We start from the raw sequence: 21,380 nt of genomic DNA, 5'->3' as shown, positions 1-21,380 counted from the left end.
CACACACACACACACACACACACACACACACACACACACACACACACACACACACACACACACACACACACACACACACACACACACACACACACACACACACACACACACACACACACACACACACACACACACACACACACACACACACACACACACACACACACTTTATTACTACTGATTATATAATGGTTATGTAGGAGCCCTGGCTCTTTGGGTGGTCCCTTGTGTGTGTGTGTGTGTGTGTGTGTGTGTGTGTGTGTGTGTGTGTGTGTGTGTGTGTGTGTGTGTATGCCAGTGTAAATTAATGATGGTACTCAATGATACACTCACACTCACACAGGCACGTAAATCAGGTGCATGGGAACACACAAACAGCATAAATAAATGCCCTCTCCTTCAGACTGTGTATGTTTGGACTGACAGTGTTTATATTTAGAACTCTGTTCCGTTCCATCTGTACAGAGGACAAGACACAACACAAACTCAACCCTGAGAAGTCAGCCACACCCACTTTCCTCTTGCCATCCTCCTCATAAAATAAGCCCTACGGTATATTGCAATTTCTTTTAAGCAGATATTTGTGACCATTTAAAACAACAACATTAACTTTAAATGACCAATGCCTCCTTTTTGCAGATTTATTTTTCTACTTTCTTTTCACCTTGCCTTATACCGGCTCAAATTCACTTTCTACTGACTAAAGACGCTGATCATGAGCGATGTGATCCTTAAATGGTCATTTTCACTGCCCAGAATGATGGAGAAACTGTGAAGTATATCATTACATTACATCATGTCCGAGTAATGGTAAGCGCTTTAGCAGAGTGCTGTGTGTAAAACCTTACATCAAACTAGACTAAACAAACAGTGGTGAACTAAAGGGCAAAGACACAACCATTAAGAACAAAGTAAGTCTTTTAACTGCACTCAAAGCATGTGTGCGTGTGCGTGTGCGTGCGTGCGCATGCGTGTACAATTTTGCGAGATTGCATATTTGCATGCTTACAAATACACACAATCTGATGTAAAAACATAATACTGTACATAATGTAACGTATTGTGCTGTGTGCACTGTGCATGCATGCATGCATGTGTCTGAACTGTACGTCCAATGTGTTTGTGTAATCGTATGGTTTGGGTGGACATTTTCCCACACTGGACAGGGATCCCAGGAGCACACAGGAAGCAATGCCTGCTGGGAATTTAGACCCTGAGGAATCTCATCTGCTGTTCATCAGCCAGGTCACTCAGACATGACACGCGCGCACACATCTCACACACACACACACACACACACACACACACACACACACACACACACACACACACACACACACACACACACACACACACACACACACACACACACACACACACAGTAATGAGCTTTATTGCCAAAGTGATAAAACTGTCAGCATAACATGAACACTTTACTGTTGGGGAAGTGGTTCGGTGTTAACTCATAGGCTTCTCATATCCAACAATAGTTACACAATACTAGACCTGAGCAGGAAAGAGACCCCTGTCTTTTCTCCTCAGGCTGAGGGAAAAAGAATCACACTCTTGTGAAGTGAGGGGTGCCTCACTTCTTTAAACAAACATCGTACTCTAACAAACATTAAAAGTCCACAGACTTGGCTGGGGTCCTGTATTTCGGGGTGCTGTTTGCTAAGCAAACATTAAAACATTAAAAGTCCATAGACTTGGCTGCCACATGACGTAATTTCTGAAAGACCGACATTGGAGGAGCTATAGCGCCCCTGAAAAAAAGAGGAATGCTCTATGTCTCTGCCAATCATTGATTTTGTCATTACACACACTTGGACTTGCTGTCCCTCAGCTCTATCATCATCTGAATGTCGGAGGAGCCAGAAGATCACAGTCTCTACCCAGAGGAAAGCCCTACAGAGAGTGAAGATCACAGTCTCTCCCCAGAGGAAAGCCCTACAGAGAGTGAAGATCACAGTCTCTCCCCAGAGGAAAGCCCTACAGAGAGATCACAGTCTCTCCCCAGAGGAAAGCCCTACAGAGAGTGAAGAGAGATGGAAAGAGAGAGTGAAGTGTTAAAGAGAGGAGGAGGAAGAAAAAGAACAGAGAGAGAGAGAGAGTTCAACAAATAGAGGAAGAGACACAGAAAGAGAAACCGACAGAGGCAGAGAGACTGGAGAGAGGGAGGAAGAGGGAGATGCCAAAATGCATTTGTAGTGGTGAGTTTAGTATGTGAGCTGGCAGACAAACCTCTGCTGATGACCACCGAGATGAACCACCGGCGTGCGGCACACCACAACAGTCCAACCACCACACATTACACCAACAGACAGGCCAGGAGTCGAGACAACCTTCTGCTGTATGATGACTTTGGAGAGGAGAACTGCGGTCCTGGACATTGCCTTTGGTGAGTTATAATCTGTGCATATCCATCACTGGAATAGACAGACGTGTCTCAGAAAAGACTTAGTTTAAGACAGAGGTTCGATGAAAATCTGTCACTACGACCATCGGGCTGTGTGGCAAGACCAAAATAACGTTTCGTTTCACTAACTTCTCTATACTAAAATTCTAGTTAGTTTGTCTTTGTAAACAAGTTACAAGGGCTATTATGAAGTATGAAGTTTTATATAAAGTTTGAATTACTTACTGTGTGTTTGGTATAGTGGAAGGGTACCCTATAGGCATTCATTTGGTATGTCTGGTACCTGGCAATGATGACTCATATCAGACACGCAGTGCTGCCCTGTAATTTGAGACAGAATCATGGTTGCGATATTCAAACATGGCACCAAGGTTGTGTCAATTATAAAATAAAAATTAAGTTCTGACATCGTCAGTATCATTAGGATGTACAATATGAAAACTAAATTCAGATATAAAATCACAAAGTTTTACCCGGTACAAGTACCACTTTGGATTATGGATAACAGCTCAGTCACAAGTCAGCTCAGGGTTAGGGAGGGTTAGCTCAGTAGACTAGTATACCATAAATTATATGTAGTTTGTCTGAATGCAAAGGTATTATTCCTGATTTTGTTACCAACATTTGTAATCAATAGCGGTTCCCAAATGGTGTGCCAAGGCACAATGGTGTGCTATGAGATAGATAAGTCAGGGGTGCCTTGGTATTTTCAGACAACTTGCAAAACTACACAAAAAATACAGTCATTTTGGTGCAACTTTCCCAACGCTGTGACCTGTGTGGTTCAAACTTTATTGCCGTTTGATGTAATTTAGCAATGTTTCATATCAATTTGTGAAATAGTTCTTGAGTTGTTGTTTTATTTGGCATTAGTAAATAAATAAATAAACTTTTACAGACTGGTAAGAGAGATAACCTGTTATAGAGGCAAGTTTGCAATAATTATATTTTTGTCTGATGCTGTGCAGTATGATAGAGTAGGGCGTTCATTTATATTTAAGAAATCACACCCGTGTGAACTGAGTGGTGCAACTCCCTCCCTCTCTCTCTCTCTCTCTCTCAGTGCAGCACTATCTGTCTCTCTGTTTCTGGCACAACAGCGCCCCTACTGGTACTAATAGTCATACTGGTGCTCATTAACGTCACATAGGTGAACCAACACAGACATTGCTGTTCTTTGGAGTGGTTGCGCACCACTCAAAAATGGTTAAAATATGGAGATATGAGGTTTCTGCCAGACAGCAAGGATATGTCAAAAGTAAAGTCCTGAATGTGTTCTGTCTGTGCTTCTGTCACATCTCTGTCCGACAGCCACAGCAGCTCAGAGAGACAACTCATGGCACGCATCACAGCCGTCAAGAGACGGCAGGCTCTACGAGGCCCCGCCTACATGTTCTCTGCTCCGTCCACCAGCCTATCGGAGGTCGAGCAGCGCTTCCTGGATGCGGCCGAATATGGCAACATTCCAGAGGTGCGGCGCATGCTGCTGCAGATGCCCAATTTGAACGTCAACGCTGTAGACTACATGGGCCAGAATGCATTGCAGCTGGCTGTCGCCAATGAGCATCTAGAGGTGACTGAGCTGTTGCTGGGGAGGGCGGATTTGGCAAGAGTGGGTGACGCCCTCCTACTGGCCATCAGTAAGATGTGTGTTAATTGTGCAAGTGGTCTGGTCTGGTCTGGTCTTGTCTGTCTGTCTGTCTGTCTCTGTGGCCTCTGTGGCCTCATTCACACCTATTCACACTATTGAGACAGCTGTCTTGTGTCTTGTCTGTGTTTAATGGGGGGGGGGGTCTTGTCAAACCATGTGACTTCCATTGGAAATGCATTGGAGCGGCCATTAAACACGGACAAGACAGGTGTCTTTTAGGTGTGAATGAGTTCTGTCTGTCTGTCTGTCTGTCTGTCTGTCTGTCTGTCTTCGGCAGATTTGGTCTGTCACTGGCCAGTGAGATTGGATTTCACTCCCTCTGTAGTAGTGAAGGACCAATCAGGAACCAGTATGCAAATATGGGGCAGGTTTTTCACAGTAGGCATTTTTTTTAATCCGCCACTTGGAAATGCAGATTCCACACAGAGATTCAAGACTAATATCTAAACAGTGATATTAGTCTTGCCATGCCGGGCTCTCCCTCAGAGAGAGAGAGAGTGTGTGTGTGTGTGTGTGTGTGTGTGTGTGTGTACTTGCGTGCGTGCGTGCGCATACGTGCGTGCGTGCGTGCAACACACTCGGTATGTTACAAGGTCTGGTTCTGAAAATAAATACACCAATACATCAGCAGTTCCTAAAACTTAACATGGGTTTAAATAGCCCCTCATCAGGCAGCATTCTACACTGGTCGTGAGGAGTATTCTACGTATATGTTATGTTATATGTATCAAATGCCTGTAATGTGTTATACTGTAGGTAAGGGGTACATCTATATGTTATATGTATAAATGCCTCTAATGTGTTATACTGTAGGTAAGGGGTACATCTACTGTATATGGTACAGTATATGTATCAAATGCCTCTAATGTGTTATACTGTAGGTAAGGGGTACATCCGTATCACAGAGGCCCTCCTGGGTCACCCTTCCTTTAGAGACACCCGTCGGCTTACGGCCAGCCCTGCCCAGGCAGACATGTTGGATGACTTCTATGCGTATGATGAAGATGGGACCAGGTACTGTAATGAAAGAAAGTAAATAATACAGGGGTGTCTCTTTCTTTAAGGTGGTTCTTAAGTGATCTACTTTAGGGTATAGTGGAACTACGAATGATCATTTAATCACCACCAATACCCCTAAATTATAGTCAATAGTTAATTTTTTGAATGCTGACGATTCTGTCATTTTAATTCAATGCACCAAAGTGCTCTGCACTCTCTAAGTTACAAATGGATAAAATAACAGATATTACAAGATAGGCTACTTGCATATTATTATTCACTGTAAATACAGTGAATAATACGTTCCTGTAGGTTCTCCCATGACGTGACCCCAGTGATCCTGGCAGCTCACTGCCAGGAGCATGAGATAGTGCACACTCTGCTGGGTAAAGGGGCACGCATCGACCATCCTCACGACTACTTCTGCTGCTGTGACTCCTGCAACTACCAGCAGCAGTACGACTCCTTCAGCCACTCACGGTCAAGGATCAACGCCTACAGGGGCCTCGCTAGTCCCGCCTACCTCTCACTGTCCAATGAGGACCCGGTGTTGGCGGCATTGGAGCTCAGCAATGAACTGGCTATGCTGGCTAACATTGAGAAAGAGTTTAAGGTACGTGGATGATTGTTGACCTTTGGTTGACAAAGAGAGGATTGTGTGCACATCTTACGCCTGTATTTAGGCCAGCTGCTGGACAACTAGGCATGAAGGTGGGAAACAAGAGAGAACATAGAATGTCTGCACACTGGTTTAGGCTCCAAAAACATACTATTATTAATTTAATATGTATTTTAGTTTTGCTGGTGAAAGTAGACGGTAAGCCTCCCTCCCCACTAACAGCAGACACTATAAATAAACAGTCAGTCTGGCTGGCTGCTCTGTGAGTACAAAACTATTGAGTCACAATATTATTGAGTTATCAATATTGGTGAAAATAATCTGGATTACACACAACTAATCTGGATTATTTTGATACAGATTCGATACCGATATGGCATTTCTAAGGCTGATATGGCTTGGTTTGCTATGCTACCGATTATATCGTGCATCACTAATTAAAAACAGTGTGCAGATGTTTTATCTTTTCATTGACTTCATCCATATGCCAGTCTCGACTAACCTGAACCCTACAGACTCCAAAGCTGTAATCCATAACCATTTTTACTAGTGAATAAAAACATTATTTTAACCAAAGACTCAGGTAGAGATAATACAATAGAGAACTAAGACATCTGCGGAGGTTAGAGGTGGTCTCCATGCTCTTCTATTGAAACATGTAGATCCTGTGTTATCATGAGGAATTGCATGAAGCACAAAGGGCAATATCTCCACCGCCCAAGTGGGATTTCCATTTTAGCTCAGCAGTAGAAATATCAGAATTTATGACATAAAGGATCTCACAGCTTTAACCAGGCACTTTTAAAACATTTGCACCTACTGTATACTGACATGGCCAAAATAGGGATGCCAGGTTGAAAGTGAGCAAAAATTGAGACACATCGGCTTCATATTCGCCAGATACAATGTCGTCAAATAATGGCCGATATATCACACACACACGGACACACACACAAACAAATACATTTTCCTTTTTCCTCTTTGCAGAATGACTACTGCCGTCTGTCGAGCCAGTGTAAGGATTATGTGGTGGGCTTGCTGGATCTGTGTCGCAGCACAGAGGAGGTGGAGGCAATACTGAGTGGAGAAACTGACTGTGAAGACAGCTTCGATCCACCAGGGCGCCCCTCGCTCACACGCCTCAAACTAGCCATCAAATATGAACTCAAGAAGGTCAGTATTCCAGAAATAAAGCAGCCATATTGAACCCATCTGTCAGTTGATAGGATGATAGGAAGATCCCTCTCTCTCTCTCACTCACTCTAAACTCATTAGTATCCATCTAGTATCCATCCATCCATCCGCCAATCAATAAAGTTGATCAACTCAGTTTACCCTCCTCAGTTAAAAAAGTAGTACTCTTTAGATAAGATACAATACATCATAGCAGGTGATGATGACATTAAACAAACAAAATATTTTCTTTCCAGTAAAATCAAATAAGATACTGAAGATTATTTGTTTAGTTGCTTGCCTTCTGTTGATCACTGATCTGAATTCTTAATTAGCCCTTCATATGACTTTAATTTAATATATTATTAACTTTATATTTAGCAGTGTATGGCTTTTTACAATTACATAATCATCACCACAAAAATTGTATTTGCCAACAACGAATAAGGAAAACCTGGTAAAAGTTCATGCAGCACAAATGATTCTTTCACTGTTCAGGAGGATTAGTATCACATCTGTGTCCTGCACCTACATGGTAAAAGTGTTCATTTCACTCAGAATATTCAAATGTAGGCTACATTTCTTTTTACATTCAAATGTACATATTTGTACACTCTCAAGAGTTACAAATGGATACATTAATACAGAGGATTATAAAAGCAAGAGCACTAGTCTGCATACAGTAGGCCTACATGCATACAGTAGGCCTACATGTATGCATTCTTTGACCCATTCCTCCACCAAAGAAAAGGATCAGATAAGATGTTGGGCTACTGTAGCTGTGTAGACTGTTTATGTCGGGTATGTAGAGTTGACAGAACCAATAAACAGTGTAGCAATAAATTCCATCTGTTTCTCTCTCTCTCTCTCTCATCTTCTTCCCTTTCCCCTACTTTATTCGTCTCCCATCCTCCGCGGTGTTCACCCCTCCTATGCCTGTATATGTCTCTGCTTTCCTCTCTTCCTGGTGTTTAAGCATGAGACCCGGATTTTTAACCTCACCCTTCTTTACCCAGGAATAGCTTTACCAATGCACATTTTGGATTTCTGTTTTTTTTTTTTTTTTTTTTTTTTTTTTTTTTAAGATATTTTTTTGCGGCTTACGCCTTTATTGATTTTTTAAGGGATAGAAAGTAGGCTGACAGGAAACGGGAGAGAGATGGGGGGATGACATGCGGTAAAGGCCGTGTCGGGTCCGGGAGTCGAACCCGCGGCACACCGCGACTGGATCACCAGTCCGGTGCCCAGACCGTTACGCTACGGCCTGGGCCTGGATTTCTGTTTTTACTGCATGGCTGTGTAGCCGTCTTACAAATGGGACTGTGTACTGTGTGGCTGGGGGAAGGCTTGAAGGCACACTCAAATGTCTGTTTATTTGTTTGTCTAATTGTCTGAGACTAATCTTGCAAACTGCTGGACTGATCAACAGCAACGTTCTTGCTGCCTTGCTGCCTGTAGGCCTCGGAGTCGGAAGTACCTCCACAAATTTTCTTTTTTCACGTCTTATATTCTTTGGAGATATTTAACTTCAATTTTATAGTTGAAGTGAAAGGCGGTTGGATTGGGCTGGAAGTTTGCCCAAAATCTATGAATACTGTAAGCACTCTTGTGTAGAGCAGACTACTGTGCATTTTAATCAAATACGCCATATAATAGTATGGCTATATAGCTGGCCTACATTACATTTTGTTTTAATTTGTTTCCTACAGTTTGTAGCACATCCCAACTGCCAGCAGCAGCTGCTGAGCATCTGGTATGAGAACTTGCCTGGTCTGAGACAACAGACCACTGGGATCAAACTACTGGTGGTCTTGGGAGTGGCGATAGGACTGCCTGTGCTGGCTCTGGGTTACTGGATAGCTCCCTGTAGCAGAGTATGTATGGTTTCACTTTATGAAGGACTACATACCGGTAGGTTTAGTAATTCAGCCAATCAATCAATCAATCAGATTACTATATACTTAACCACTTTAACTTCCACCCACTACCACACCCCAGGTGAGACAGAAGAGCAACACAGCTGGTTCCATTTAGCCAATTTCCATTGTCAAGTAGCCTACCATGTGCTGTAACTGTTGTCGACTCTTTGATGTATTGTAGGCACATGTACTTTATTTCCAAAAACTGCCTTTTCGAAATACATTACAACTGATTCCAACCCTATTGTGTCAAAGTGACAGATAGATAACTGATGGTCTTTGGTTATCATCTTCAAGCTTTTGTCTTTGCGCTAAGCCATGCCCACAACATTGAGAGCCAATTAAATTACCTGGAGGCATGGTTATGTCCTGAAGTGCATTGGGGGAATGAATTCAAGCCTTTCAAATTATTATTATCATACCTTATATTCATTACTTTCTCAGCATCGTCTTTCATCACCCTCTCCTCGTTTCACTCTCTTTTGTCAGGTGGGGAGCGTCATGCGTAGCCCCTTCATGAAGTTTGTGGCTCACGCCTCGTCCTTCTCCATCTTCTTGTGCCTGCTGGTCATGAACGCTGCCGACCGCTTTGCAGGCACCACTCTATTGGCCAACATGACTCACCATCATCTAAGAGAACAACAAGGACCAAACTTTGGCCCCGAGCTGGACCCCCTGTTGCTCTATCGTACGACCACGACGCCCTTCACATGGATGGAGATCCTCATCATATCCTGGGTCATGGGTGAGAGTGCGCGCTTTTGCACCAATACACATTAAAAAAGTGGCTTAGAAATCCTGTTCAAATGGCTGTTTTTGTGAATGAACATTACAAAATGACTACCAGTACTACTAGTTTCAATTCTTGTTGAAAGGTTTGAGAAACCCATATACATACCCTATACATGTCAACAATAAACAATGTTGACAAACATTTTTATAATACGTTTTCATCAAATTGGTCTTGTGTGTTTGTGGGTATTGTAAAGGTATGATCTGGGCAGAGGTGAAGGAGATCTGGAGTCAGGGTCCAGGGGAGTACCTGATGGAACCATGGAACTTTCTGGACTTTGGCATGCTGGCGATCTTCCTGGCTTCCTTCACTTCTCGCGTCTCTGCTTTAAAACACGCCACTGTAGCCCAGACCTACGTACGCACACACTACACAACGCTTGTCAACGTCACACTGCCTCCTGAGGTGCACTACTTTACACTAGGTAAGCACAAAACAGGGCACAAATAAAATTTCCCACAAACATTTTTATATTTAAACAATCTCGATGAAGATCTGGATTGACCGAAACGTTTGTCAATTTGAATAAAAGCGGACGCTGTAATTGCTGTGTGCAATGTGCAGGAGAGTTTTGTTCATTGCTTCAGTTGTCACTGTCCAATGCACCTGCATCTGGTTAAAGTGGATATGCGAATATATTCTCTGCATATTTAAAGTGTAACCACGCCCAAATCTGTGTGAACTGTGAAGCCTGATATCTAATGGTGAACCGTTCAGGGTACTGAACTGGCCATCTGCTATTGCTTGGTTCTGGTGCCAAGCAATAGTGTGATCTAGCGTGAATAGGTGATCTTGTAGTCTAGGGTGACATCACCAACAACAACAAATAGATGGCCAGTTCAGTACCTGATTAAAGGTTTGGTTCCCCATTAATAGAATAAAATAATGGTTCCCCACAGTGTTCTAATCACCCCCCCCCCACCCCCACACACACCCCCACCCCCACACACACACACACACACACACACACACACACACACACACACACACACACACACACACACACACACACACACACACAAGTAAAGCAGCGCTCTCTTTCCACAGCACGTCTATACTGGGTGCCGTCAGACCCCCAGCTGGTATCCGAGGGCCTGTATGCAGTCGCTGTGGTGCTGAGCTTCTCTCGGATCGCGTACATCCTCCCGGCCAACGAGAGCTTCGGGCCCCTGCAGATCTCACTCGGCAGGACGGTCAAGGACATCTTCAAGTTCATGGTCATCTTCATCCTGGTCTTCCTGGCCTTCATGATTGGCATGTTCAACCTCTACTCCTATTACCTGGGAGCCAAGCAGAATGACGCCTTTACCACGTAAGACACGCAAACACACACTCTCATTCACCAATCTGAGAACCCGTCGTCAAAAGAAAATCTCTTTTCCTTTGAATAAGATTTATTGACGAAAGTCGACAGTCTGTCTCGAGAGACTAAAGAGACACTATCACCATTTATAACACTATTGCTATTATATTTGGTGTTGGGCTGATGTTCCAATAGCAGGCATAAAACTGAGATGTGGCGTGCACAGAGAGCTTGTAGCTAGGCCAGGTTAACCCATTCTGACCTGAGATCAGATTCATACGAGGTTTCCGCCAGACACACACTGGTCTGATGAACCCATTCTGACCCGAGATCAGATTCTAATTTTTGTTTTTCTTTTTTCAAAAATAGCAAACCTACAAGCTCGTATCGCGCCACTCGGTGGCGCGATATGAGCTTGTAGATCTGCTATTTTTCAATAGCTAAAGCATAACATGATGCCGACACCAAAATGGGTGATCTCCTTCCTCCCTAAATAGACTAAATCATTCTGTCCCTCTAGCCTGGAGGAGAGCTTCAAGACATTGTTCTGGGCTATATTTGGACTGTCGGAGGTGAGGTCTGTCGTGATCAACAACGGACACAAATTCATCGAGAATATCGGCTACGTGCTCTACGGGGTCTACAATGTCACCATGGTGATCGTGCTGCTCAACATGCTCATTGCAATGATCAACAGCTCCTTCCAGGAGATTGAGGTATGTCACTCTACTGACCTTCAGTACGTAGCAGCACTGGATAATTCACTGATGTTTGTGTGTCACGTTTAACCCGTCCGATCCCAACCCTAGCACTGAAAATAGCGGAGCTCCAAGCTCACAACGCTGCGACCACAACCAGTAAAACTAACACCAATCTGTACAGTGCACCTCGGACATGACACTAGTACAGTATGTCACAGGGACTCACACCCAATCTTTGGTATGACTCGGCCAGGGATCGAACCCTGACCTCCCAGTCTCAGGGCGGACACTCTAACCACAAGGTCACTGAGCTGGTTTCTCTTGTGATGACCACGAAAATGGTACTCTCACAATGTCGATTAAAACAATTCTATACTCTATACTTGTGGGGACATTTGGTCCACACAAGTATAGGAAATACAAGTCTACAACACACACGCACATGTACACACACACACACACACACACACACACAGTCACACACACACACACACACACACACACACACACACACACACACACACGCACGCACACTAACCATCTGTTGTCCATTAGGATGATGCTGATGTGGAGTGGAAGTTCGCTCGGGCTAAACTGTGGTTCTCTTACTTTGAGGAGGGCAGGACCCTCCCTGTGCCCTTCAACCTGGTTCCCAGCCCCAAGGCCATGATGGGACTGGCCACTGGCATTAAGTCCCTCCTCCAGCACTACCGAGCACGACATGGCAACGGCATAGATGGGGCTCAGCTCAGCCAGGTATAGCGGAATCAGCTTTTTGGGAAAATTGATTATAAACAATCAAGCACTTAAACCTTATATTTCCCCACAGACTCTATAATAGACTGTAAATATCTTTGCCGAAAATAGCAGATCTTAGCAGAAACGTACAACAACAACACAAAGTATATATTAGGCTTTACTGGTCAGTCAAGTAGCACACCTGATAATTTAGTAGTGTGACTTGGAGCACCTCCCAGTGGTTATACTATTGCATGACAGGCTCTTGTATAGTGAAAATTGTACATTGTCAGAGGAAGGTAAATTCTGGTCACTTAATTTAACAAAAATAAAAATATATTTCTTTCTAGCTCGGAGAGAGTAAAGCTTCAGGATTCAACGGTTCCATTGGCCATACTCGATACCAGGTATGGATTTACTCTGTGTGTGTGTGTGTGTGCTTGTCTATATGCTGTGTCATTATTTGATCATTTAACGTAATGATGTACACGTATACTGAAGCTGATGAACATCATTTCAGAAGATCATGAAGAGACTGATAAAGCGTTACATCATCAAAGCCCAGACGGACAGAGAGAGTGATGAGATTACTGAAGGTAATGGCTGCACACACATGACATATTCCATTCATTACTGAAGGTATAAGTTCAATATGTGGCTGCACACACATGACATATTCCATTCAATACTGAAGGTATAAGTTCAATATGTGGCTGGCTGGCTGCACAAACATATTCAGGTATTTCATTGCCATTTATCCAGAGAAAGCTGCTGTACAGAGAGTGTAAAGGAAGAAACTTCAGATCCAAGCAAGCATGGTTTAGACTTTAGAGCCAAAGTGGCCTGACAATGTCATTGTGACCCAGAAACGATCATGAAAGGGGAGAGGATTTAGGAAGCTTAAGGAGAAAGTTACAGGGCTCATTTATACACTCCCTTGGAGATTACTATCGAATGACATATCGGTACAAGCAAACAAGACTTAAAAGGATCCCTGGATAATAAGACAAATATGCCTTCATACATTATAATTGCCCTCTATAACTAAAACTTAAATATTGTATTTATTTTAGAAATAGTTAATCTTTCACTAAATAGGGAACTCCTGTCGCAAGTTGATGTAATTTGTCCATGTGTGGACACTAGGTGCGATGGGAGTGGTCACTATTGATGAAAGATTATCTACTGCATTTCTAAAATATTTAAGGTGTTTTAAGTTTTTGTTATAGAGGGCAATTATAATGTATTATTATCGTATTAGCCAGGGATCATTTTAAAAGCCCCACTAGCAGCCCCTAGTTGGTCCTTGCAACCAACTGAAGAGTAACTCTAGACTAGAGGAAAGGCCAAGCGGTAACCAAAATCAGTAGTGGCCGAGTGGTCCGAGAGTGGCATTTGACTTTGAGGATAGACTAGATCATTGGTCACTGAAATAGTTCTTTCAGGGAGCATGAATGCTCTCAGCAAGTTCCATCTGGTCATTAGATTCTGAGATAACGTTGGTGCAAGTAGAAGTTGTGGAGTAAAGGTGGTGCTAGAGGAAAGGTCACAGTGTCAAACTATACCCGGAGTTTCGTTTTATAAGTTATAACAGAGGTACCAGACGAATGAAAAACAATAGCCAATTAGGAGGAGAAAACCAGCAATGACTTACAGTAAGAGTCCCCAGGGCTGCGTGGAGTTGAAAACCACTTTGTGTGTTTCTCTAGGAGAGCTGAAGGAGATCAAGCAAGACATCTCCAGTCTGCGCTATGAGCTGCTGGAGGAGAAATCTGAAAACATGGAGACACTAGAGGGTCTACTAAGGAGACTAGGGGAGATCAAGGAACCATAGAAGATATACTGTACATTACATACACCACTGTAGTTAGTTGTGCCAATAGTGTAACTGCACTATAACCACTGTGGAAGAAAGGGGCAGCTGAACAATCAGTACAAGCTTATCATCTTCTGTCTTTTTATTACTCCCCTCCCCCAGGGAAAATAAAGTCTGGGTAAGTGATTATATGTATAATTATTATATAAAATTATATACACTCATTTGCATTGTATGCATTTAACCAGCGCTCTTATACAGTGACTTAAAATTGCAAGGAGATAAAACAACAGCCCTGAAATCATGATGGAAGATCATCATAGGGAAAAGTGTCACCAAAGTGCCTTAAGGTGGAGGTCATCATGAGAAACATTTCAGATTCCCTGCAGTATACGGATCGCCAAAAGAGACTGAAATGCCTTGAATGTTACACACACACACACAATGTCAAATGTGCTGCTTATGATGAACCACACTCCACCAGAGCAGCATAGGTATGTGAAAAATCATACTGACAAAACAAATACCTAGATGCCTATCCCAGACAGGGTGACGAAATGTATTTATATGAACAAAAGTATTAAAACATAAGAGTTCTGTTTGTTTAGCAGCCTTGTCGTCATTTCTGTTTATTACTGTATTATTAACAGTACATTATTTATTAATGTAGCCACTTTTCCTTTCATGTGCCTGATAGGAGTAACCCATCACTAGGATTGATACATTGTGCAGGAAGGGAGCTTGACTGTTGGAGGAGTGATGTTTAAACCTGGTGTACCGTTTGAGTCTCTGCCAAGAGCCAGAACAGGTTTAACTTTCTTCTGCAATGACAGTAGCTATCATTTATTCTTTGTGCTGTGAGTTCATTGCTTACATTTTAGGCGCTGGCTTAAGCTTGGAACCTTTGAGACACCAGATGCACATCCCAATAGCAAAGTCATGCAGTCAGGAAAATAACTTATGGATAAACAGATACACTACAAGTGCATATACATTTCCTTTATTTCTACAATAACACTACAGTATCTGTGAGCAATTGTGCATTACTACATTGTAATATGTTGAATTTACTGTGAGAGTAAGGTTAATCAACACTCAGGATTTTGAGTGTGCCAGCTTTGGACTCTTGCAGCAGCTCTTCATAGCAAATGGGTGTTCAATGTCTCGCTCTGTGGGGCTCTTGGGCACATTTGACAGAGGGTTCCTGTTGACTGCTAATGCCTGATTTATATTTGGTTGCATGCAGTGTCACGCACCAGAAATAGCTGATAAACAATTGCATCTAAGTATGTAGGCTAAAGGCATACCCCTACATCAAGTTATTTCTGTTCCACCAAAGTGACCAAACAGTATACCCATGTAATAAGCACCCAAAATAAACAAAAACTCATATACAGCATTTCTTTAACCCATTCTGACCTGAGATCAGATTCATACGAGGTTTCCGCCGGACACACACTGGTCTGATGAACCCATTCTGACCTGAGATCAGATTCTAAAAAATGTCAGTCGTTCTTCGATTTTTCAAAAATAGCAGACCTACAAGCTCGTATCGCGCCACTCGGTGGCGCGATATTGTAGATCAGAATGGGTTAAGGAAAGTGGGCGGTCCTGTCCCCAGTCATTTATTGAGAATGTAGGAAGAACAAAAGGGAGAGCGAATCTGGGACAAAGTTCTCTTTGTCTACAGATTCTGTCAGAATTCATTCCCTGACCCGACCAGCAGGAGCACACGTCTCTGCAGGCGGGCATACGACTGGTAGAAATATCACCATACTTATATAGCGGTATAGCAATATCTGCTCGTGTTTGTGAAGTTGTGTTAAATAATCAAATTGATGGTTGTCAGTGTCATGGGAAGTGCGCCACATTTTAACCCATTCTGACCGGGCACCCATTTTGGTGTTGGCATCATGTTATGCTTTAGCTATTGAAAAATAGCAGATCTACAAGCTCATATCGCGCCACCGAGTGGCGCGATACGATCTTGTAGGTCTGCTATTTTTTGAAAAATCGAAGAACGACTGACATTTTTAGAATCTGATCTCAGGTCAGAATGGGTTGATCAGACCAATGTGTGTCCGGCAGAAACCTCGTATGAATCTGATCTCAGGTCAGAATGGGTTAACACTGGATATTACTGTGTATACGCATGCAATTTTCAGCAGACGTTCCCAAATAGTTCCCAGAAGACTTGCCCGTTTTCTTTTTCTTTTTTTATTATTATTAATTTACACAACAAAATATTTTATAAAATTTCCAGGATGACAAAAAACTCCATGATTGTTGATTGTCGCACTGATAGACAATAAATGATACATAATATGGGGCAATAAATAAACTCATATGATGGGTTTATTGCCCCAGGCTTAGGCAGGTTCATAACCACTACACCAGTTCTGGCCCACAAACACATCAATTTGAACCTCTTTCAACCTGGTGTCCCTATTTTGGGCATGTTAAAAATAAAAGCGAAAACAGCAGATCTACAAGCTCAAAATGCACTGTGAGCTAGAAGATTGTCTATTTTCTCTGCATGACACCATCATTAGATTAAGTCAAAGAAAATAGGGCTTAAGTGGTTAATTGTTAAATAACAATGACCATAAGTGGCTTTGTACAGCAGCATAACTAGACACACCACTGCTTCGACATAAACCTCATAGTAAACTACACATAAAACCCATGGTGTTCATTTAGCTCAGAGTACAAGTGGAACCACATGGACCCGGAAGGATCCATGTGGTTCCACTTGTGCATCTCAGAGTTCAATTGACACTAGATTTTACAGTGTTCTGTTCTCTCTAAATTGACATAAATGTAGTGAAAACCACATCCCAGACGCCTGGAAACTTGGCATAGAGAATGTTTCTCCAACAGACTATATGGAAATGGATAAAACAGACATACAGTATATGGATGGAATAGCAGTCGGGTACAAAGAGTCTAACCTCTGGTTATACATATGCTACAACTAGACCAAATTATGTCTGATAGCCAGTGTTTCTCAACTGATGGCTCCTGACCTACAAGTGGGTTATGACGAGTGACGAGTCATTCTCACAAGGACAAGGTCATGTGACAATAGCAACTTACCTTCTGCAGTCTGGGTTGTGGCTTCACAGGAGGACATTTGGGTTCTGCACGGTAAAAAATCCTGATTGCTAATGTAACTCGCAACCATTTAAGCCCTGTACTTCATCATGCAACACATTACGGAAATATATGATATGCTATTTTTGAAGATTCTTTTCACCTTTGTGATATTTGTAGGGACACCAGGGTTAATGTTGTCATGGTATAAGTCTATCTATACCTTTTACAGGTCTATGAGAAGTAGACAGAGTTGAATTAACACTCAGGATTTTACAGTGTAGGGGAAACCAGTTGAGAGGCATTGGTATAGATTAGTACCACATGTTAATTAATCGGCTTCTAAGCCAAAGTAGTCCAAGATATATAAACAGTACATGTACCTGTCTTTGCTCATTTAGACCCAGCTACAGCAGTCAAAGATACACATCTCAACATACAGTACATACTCGTTCATTAATAACAATAACAATCACAAGTTTGCTATAAATATATTATATCTTTGATCAGCAGCACAGCATACTAGGATGCACTGTAGACCCCTACAATATAGATTACCAAAGAGATGGTTGTGTTATACAGTAATGCAGTGGTGGGAAAAGTACAACATTTCTTTACCTAAAAGTAAAAGTCTCAATATCGCAATGTAGAAAACATTCCGTTACAAGTCAAAGTCAGGTAATGAACATTTACTTGAGTAAAAGTACAAAAGTATTGGCATTAAAATATACTTAAAGTACCAAAAGTAAAAGTACTCATTATGCAGAATGTCCCGTTTCACAAGGTATCATTATGTGTAAAATGAATTACAAATAGCAGATCTACAAGCTCACAGTGCATCAACGGGGTAGTGAGCTTGTAGATCGGCTATTTTCAAATAGCCAAAGTTTAAATAGGGCTGAAGTGGTTAATGTAAGTTTTGAAAATAATAATTCAAATCTACAAACAACTAGTAACTAAAGTTGTCAAATAATTGCAATGGAGTAAAAATTCGCCTCCAAGATGTAGTGGCGTAGAAGTAAAACTAGAAATTAGAAATACTCCAGTAAAGTAAAAGTAGCTCAAAATTGTACTTAACCCATTCTGACCGGGCACCCATTTTGGTGTTGGCATCATGTTATGCTTTAGCTATTGAAAAATAGCAGATCTACAAGCTCATATCGCGCCACCGAGTGGCGCGATACGAGCTTGTAGGTCTGCTATTTTTGAAAAATCGAAGAACGACTGACATTTTTAGAATCTGATCTCAGGTCAGAATGGGTTCATCAGACCAGTGTGTGTCCAGTGGAAACCTCGTATGAATCTGATCTCAGGTCAGAATGGGTACAGCACTTGAGTAAATGTACTTGTAGTTACGTTCCACCACTGCAGTAATGTGTGTACCGGAGACCTTTTGTGTCCTCAGGTATACATGATGTAGTTCTCGGGTACGAGGCCTGTCCTTCCACCGTACGTAGCCTGAAGCCAGCCGGGCTCCACAGAGGGGTACACTGCAGACACAACCACACACATTTGAGCTATTAGAACACATTTAGACCTGAGGCTGATAAAAAAAGAAAACTTCTGAAAAACCTATTCTATGTCAGTGGTGCTCGACCCACAGAATTATCTGTATTTGGCCGCGGACCCCCCATCTGAAAATATGTTGTTCCAGGGACCCCCAGAAGCAAAGGTATGAGTTAAAAACGTTCACTGTGAAAGAATATATATTCAAAGATTTGCGCCACATTCCCACAGTTTAAAAAAAATAGCAGATCTACAAGCTTGTAGCGTGGCACTCTGTGCTCAGGTGTTTATGTGCGTGCGGCGCTCGCTATACCCACCATTAGAGAACAGCGCCCCCTGGGGAAAACTGAGTTCATGACTGTGCTCTGCCTCGCAGGAGTACAGGGCCCTCGCTTCCCTGACAAAAGACATAGAAAATACAATCAGACAGTGAACCGGAGACACAAGAGATATGGAAATTGGAAAGTCAAGGGCAATTCCATCACTTAAAGTTGGGAATATTACTTTCATCCATCCATCTATCCATGGATATTGCTCATGTCTCTATGTATGTAAATTGTCTTGTTATTTGTGTTTTGTATATGTGTTTCTGCATACTTGGCTGCTGTGTCGCAAGACAAATTTCAGTGTGAACTGACAATAAAGTACTATATCATATCATATCATCTTTAACCGCTTATCCGTAGTTGGGTCGCGGTGGCAACAGCTCCACTAGAGAGCTCCAGACTTCCCTCTCCAGAGCAACTTCCTCCTGGGGGGTTCCAAGGCGTTCCAAGGCCAGTGAGTCGATGTGATTCCTCCAACTGCGCCTTGGTCTGCCCGCCCAGGGTCTCCTCCCAGTGAGACGTGGCTCGAGGACCTCCCTAGGGAGACGCCCGAGAGGCATCCTAACCAGATGCCCGAACCAGCTCAGATGGCTCCTTTCCAAGTGAAGAAGCAGCGACTCCACTCCTAGTCTCTCTCGCGTGACTGAACTTCTCACCCTATCTCTAAGGGAGATGCCAGTCACCCGTCGAAGAAAACTCATTTCGTCCGCTTGTATTCGCGACCTTATTCTTATATTACTTTCATTCTTTTGTTATATCATAATTGAATCATTTTTGTATTTTAGCATTGTTTAATGGCTTTGTTTGTCAAGTCCAATGTTTCTCGACTGATGGCTTGTGGCCTAAAAGCAGATTGTGAGTGATTCTTACACGATCATGCAAGAAAATAAGCTTAGATTAGGGTGAAGAAACACATCTGGTATATATTGGGTCGTTAATAGAGAAGATAAAGAACTATGCGTAACTAAAGTATGCTGTTGTGTATATTAACTCTTACCCACATTAACCTTGGTGTCCCTATTTTGGACATCTTTCTATTAAATGTGCAAAAATGTTTGAACATTTTAATAATGGAAATAAAGGTCGCACACACCAAGACTGCATTGTAGTTTTTATTCTTGCCTTCACACTGATGAAGGCTGTGTTGACATGACTATGTTGACATCACTCTATGCCATTCTAAGCTGCTGTACACACTTCTACCGCCCGACAGATATCTCCACCATGACCTGAGTTTGGGTCAGAAACCACAGTTTGTGCACCACTTTGTTATGATACTATGAATGTAATAGCAGTTCTCACTTACCTTCCTCTTATATCCAGTGCTGAGGAGAATACCGCACTGTCACACAGAGTAGCTCTGGACGACAACCTGCCCCCCCCCCGCCACACACACACACACACACACACACACACACACATACGCACACACTTTACAATGAATCTACATACCGCACACATCATTACGCATTGCATTGGCATACTTACTCTCCTTATAGAGCATAAAATAAATATTCCCTCAGAATGTGGATAAAACTCTCTTAACTTGTGAGACACTTACATTGATCCAGGCGTCTGGTAGCCATTGCTACGCACTGGTCTGTGTTTAGGAAGCACATTGGAGCCGCTGCGAGTGTGTGTGGCTTTACGTGTGAGTGTTGTGTCACGATGGTCCAGTGACATCAGACTCTGTACCGAGCCGTGACAGCTCTTGTAATCTAGACACAGAAAAACAGTCATCAGAAGCACATTGTAATCACGGATCATTCTTTCATTTGTTTACGTCTCCAACATGTAATGCTACAATACAAAATATATAACCCATTCTGACCTGAGATCAGATTCATACGAGGTTTCCACTGGACACACACTGGGTCTGATTAACCCATTCTGACCTGAGATCAGATTCTAAAAATGTCAGTCGTTCTTCGATTTTTCAAAAAATAGCAGACCTACAAGCTCGTATCGCGCCACTCGGTGGCGCGATATGAGCTTGTAGATCTGCTATTTTTCAATAGCTAAAGCATAACATGATGCCAACACCAAAATGGGTGCCCGGTCAGAATGGGTTAATAATACTTTGAAGGGTTTCTTTATGGTGAATATTTATGGGTATGATACAATACAGTATGAAGAACAGCTGAGGTAGCCTGGCTAATAAGCCAGACTGAAATCACACTGTCGTGTGGTATTTGAGTCTGGAGATGCTGTGTATGGATCTTGTTTACCGGGGGGGCGGGTTCAAACATTTTCTCTTTGACGCAATTGGTCAGAGCTACTGTCAGTCAAAGGTCTCAAGCGTTGAACGTCACTGTACCAAAGCCCGC

General features: G+C 42.5%; 2 protein-coding genes across 2 annotated transcripts in view; one reads left to right on the top strand and one right to left on the bottom strand.

Moving 5' to 3' along the window:
• Nucleotides 1–2,154: 2,154 nt before the first annotated feature.
• On the top strand, nucleotides 2,155–15,028 carry trpc6a (transient receptor potential cation channel, subfamily C, member 6a). Its single transcript, XM_083761978.1, has 14 exons — nucleotides 2,155–2,398; nucleotides 3,728–4,056; nucleotides 4,949–5,081; nucleotides 5,379–5,679; nucleotides 6,673–6,858; nucleotides 8,568–8,732; nucleotides 9,267–9,522; nucleotides 9,767–9,994; nucleotides 10,618–10,882; nucleotides 11,394–11,589; nucleotides 12,130–12,330; nucleotides 12,663–12,719; nucleotides 12,833–12,908; nucleotides 14,022–15,028. Exons 1-14 carry the CDS (start codon nucleotides 2,250–2,252, stop codon nucleotides 14,144–14,146), a joined length of 2,667 nt encoding a protein of 888 aa, XP_083618104.1. The 5' UTR covers nucleotides 2,155–2,249; the 3' UTR covers nucleotides 14,147–15,028.
• A 3,430-nt stretch (nucleotides 15,029–18,458) lies between these two features.
• The window catches only part of arhgap42a (Rho GTPase activating protein 42a), a 29,408-nt gene continuing 26,486 nt past the window's right edge, over nucleotides 18,459–21,380 (bottom strand). The window contains exons 21-24 of the mRNA XM_083780902.1: nucleotides 20,615–20,771; nucleotides 20,360–20,425; nucleotides 19,045–19,124; nucleotides 18,459–18,711 (exon numbers count right to left, since the gene is read on the bottom strand). Of these exons, the coding sequence (XP_083637028.1) occupies nucleotides 18,623–18,711; nucleotides 19,045–19,124; nucleotides 20,360–20,425; nucleotides 20,615–20,771 (392 nt within the window). The 3' untranslated portion in view covers nucleotides 18,459–18,622. The remainder of the gene's footprint in view (nucleotides 18,712–19,044; nucleotides 19,125–20,359; nucleotides 20,426–20,614; nucleotides 20,772–21,380) is intronic.

The sequence above is a fragment of the Protomyctophum parallelum genome (genome assembly GCF_964188405.1).
Source record: "Protomyctophum parallelum genome assembly, chromosome: 1".
Classification (NCBI taxonomy): Eukaryota; Metazoa; Chordata; class Actinopteri; order Myctophiformes; family Myctophidae; genus Protomyctophum; species Protomyctophum parallelum.
The sequence above is the reverse complement of the archived record's forward strand: the minus strand, read 5'-3'. Positions and strand labels throughout refer to the sequence as shown.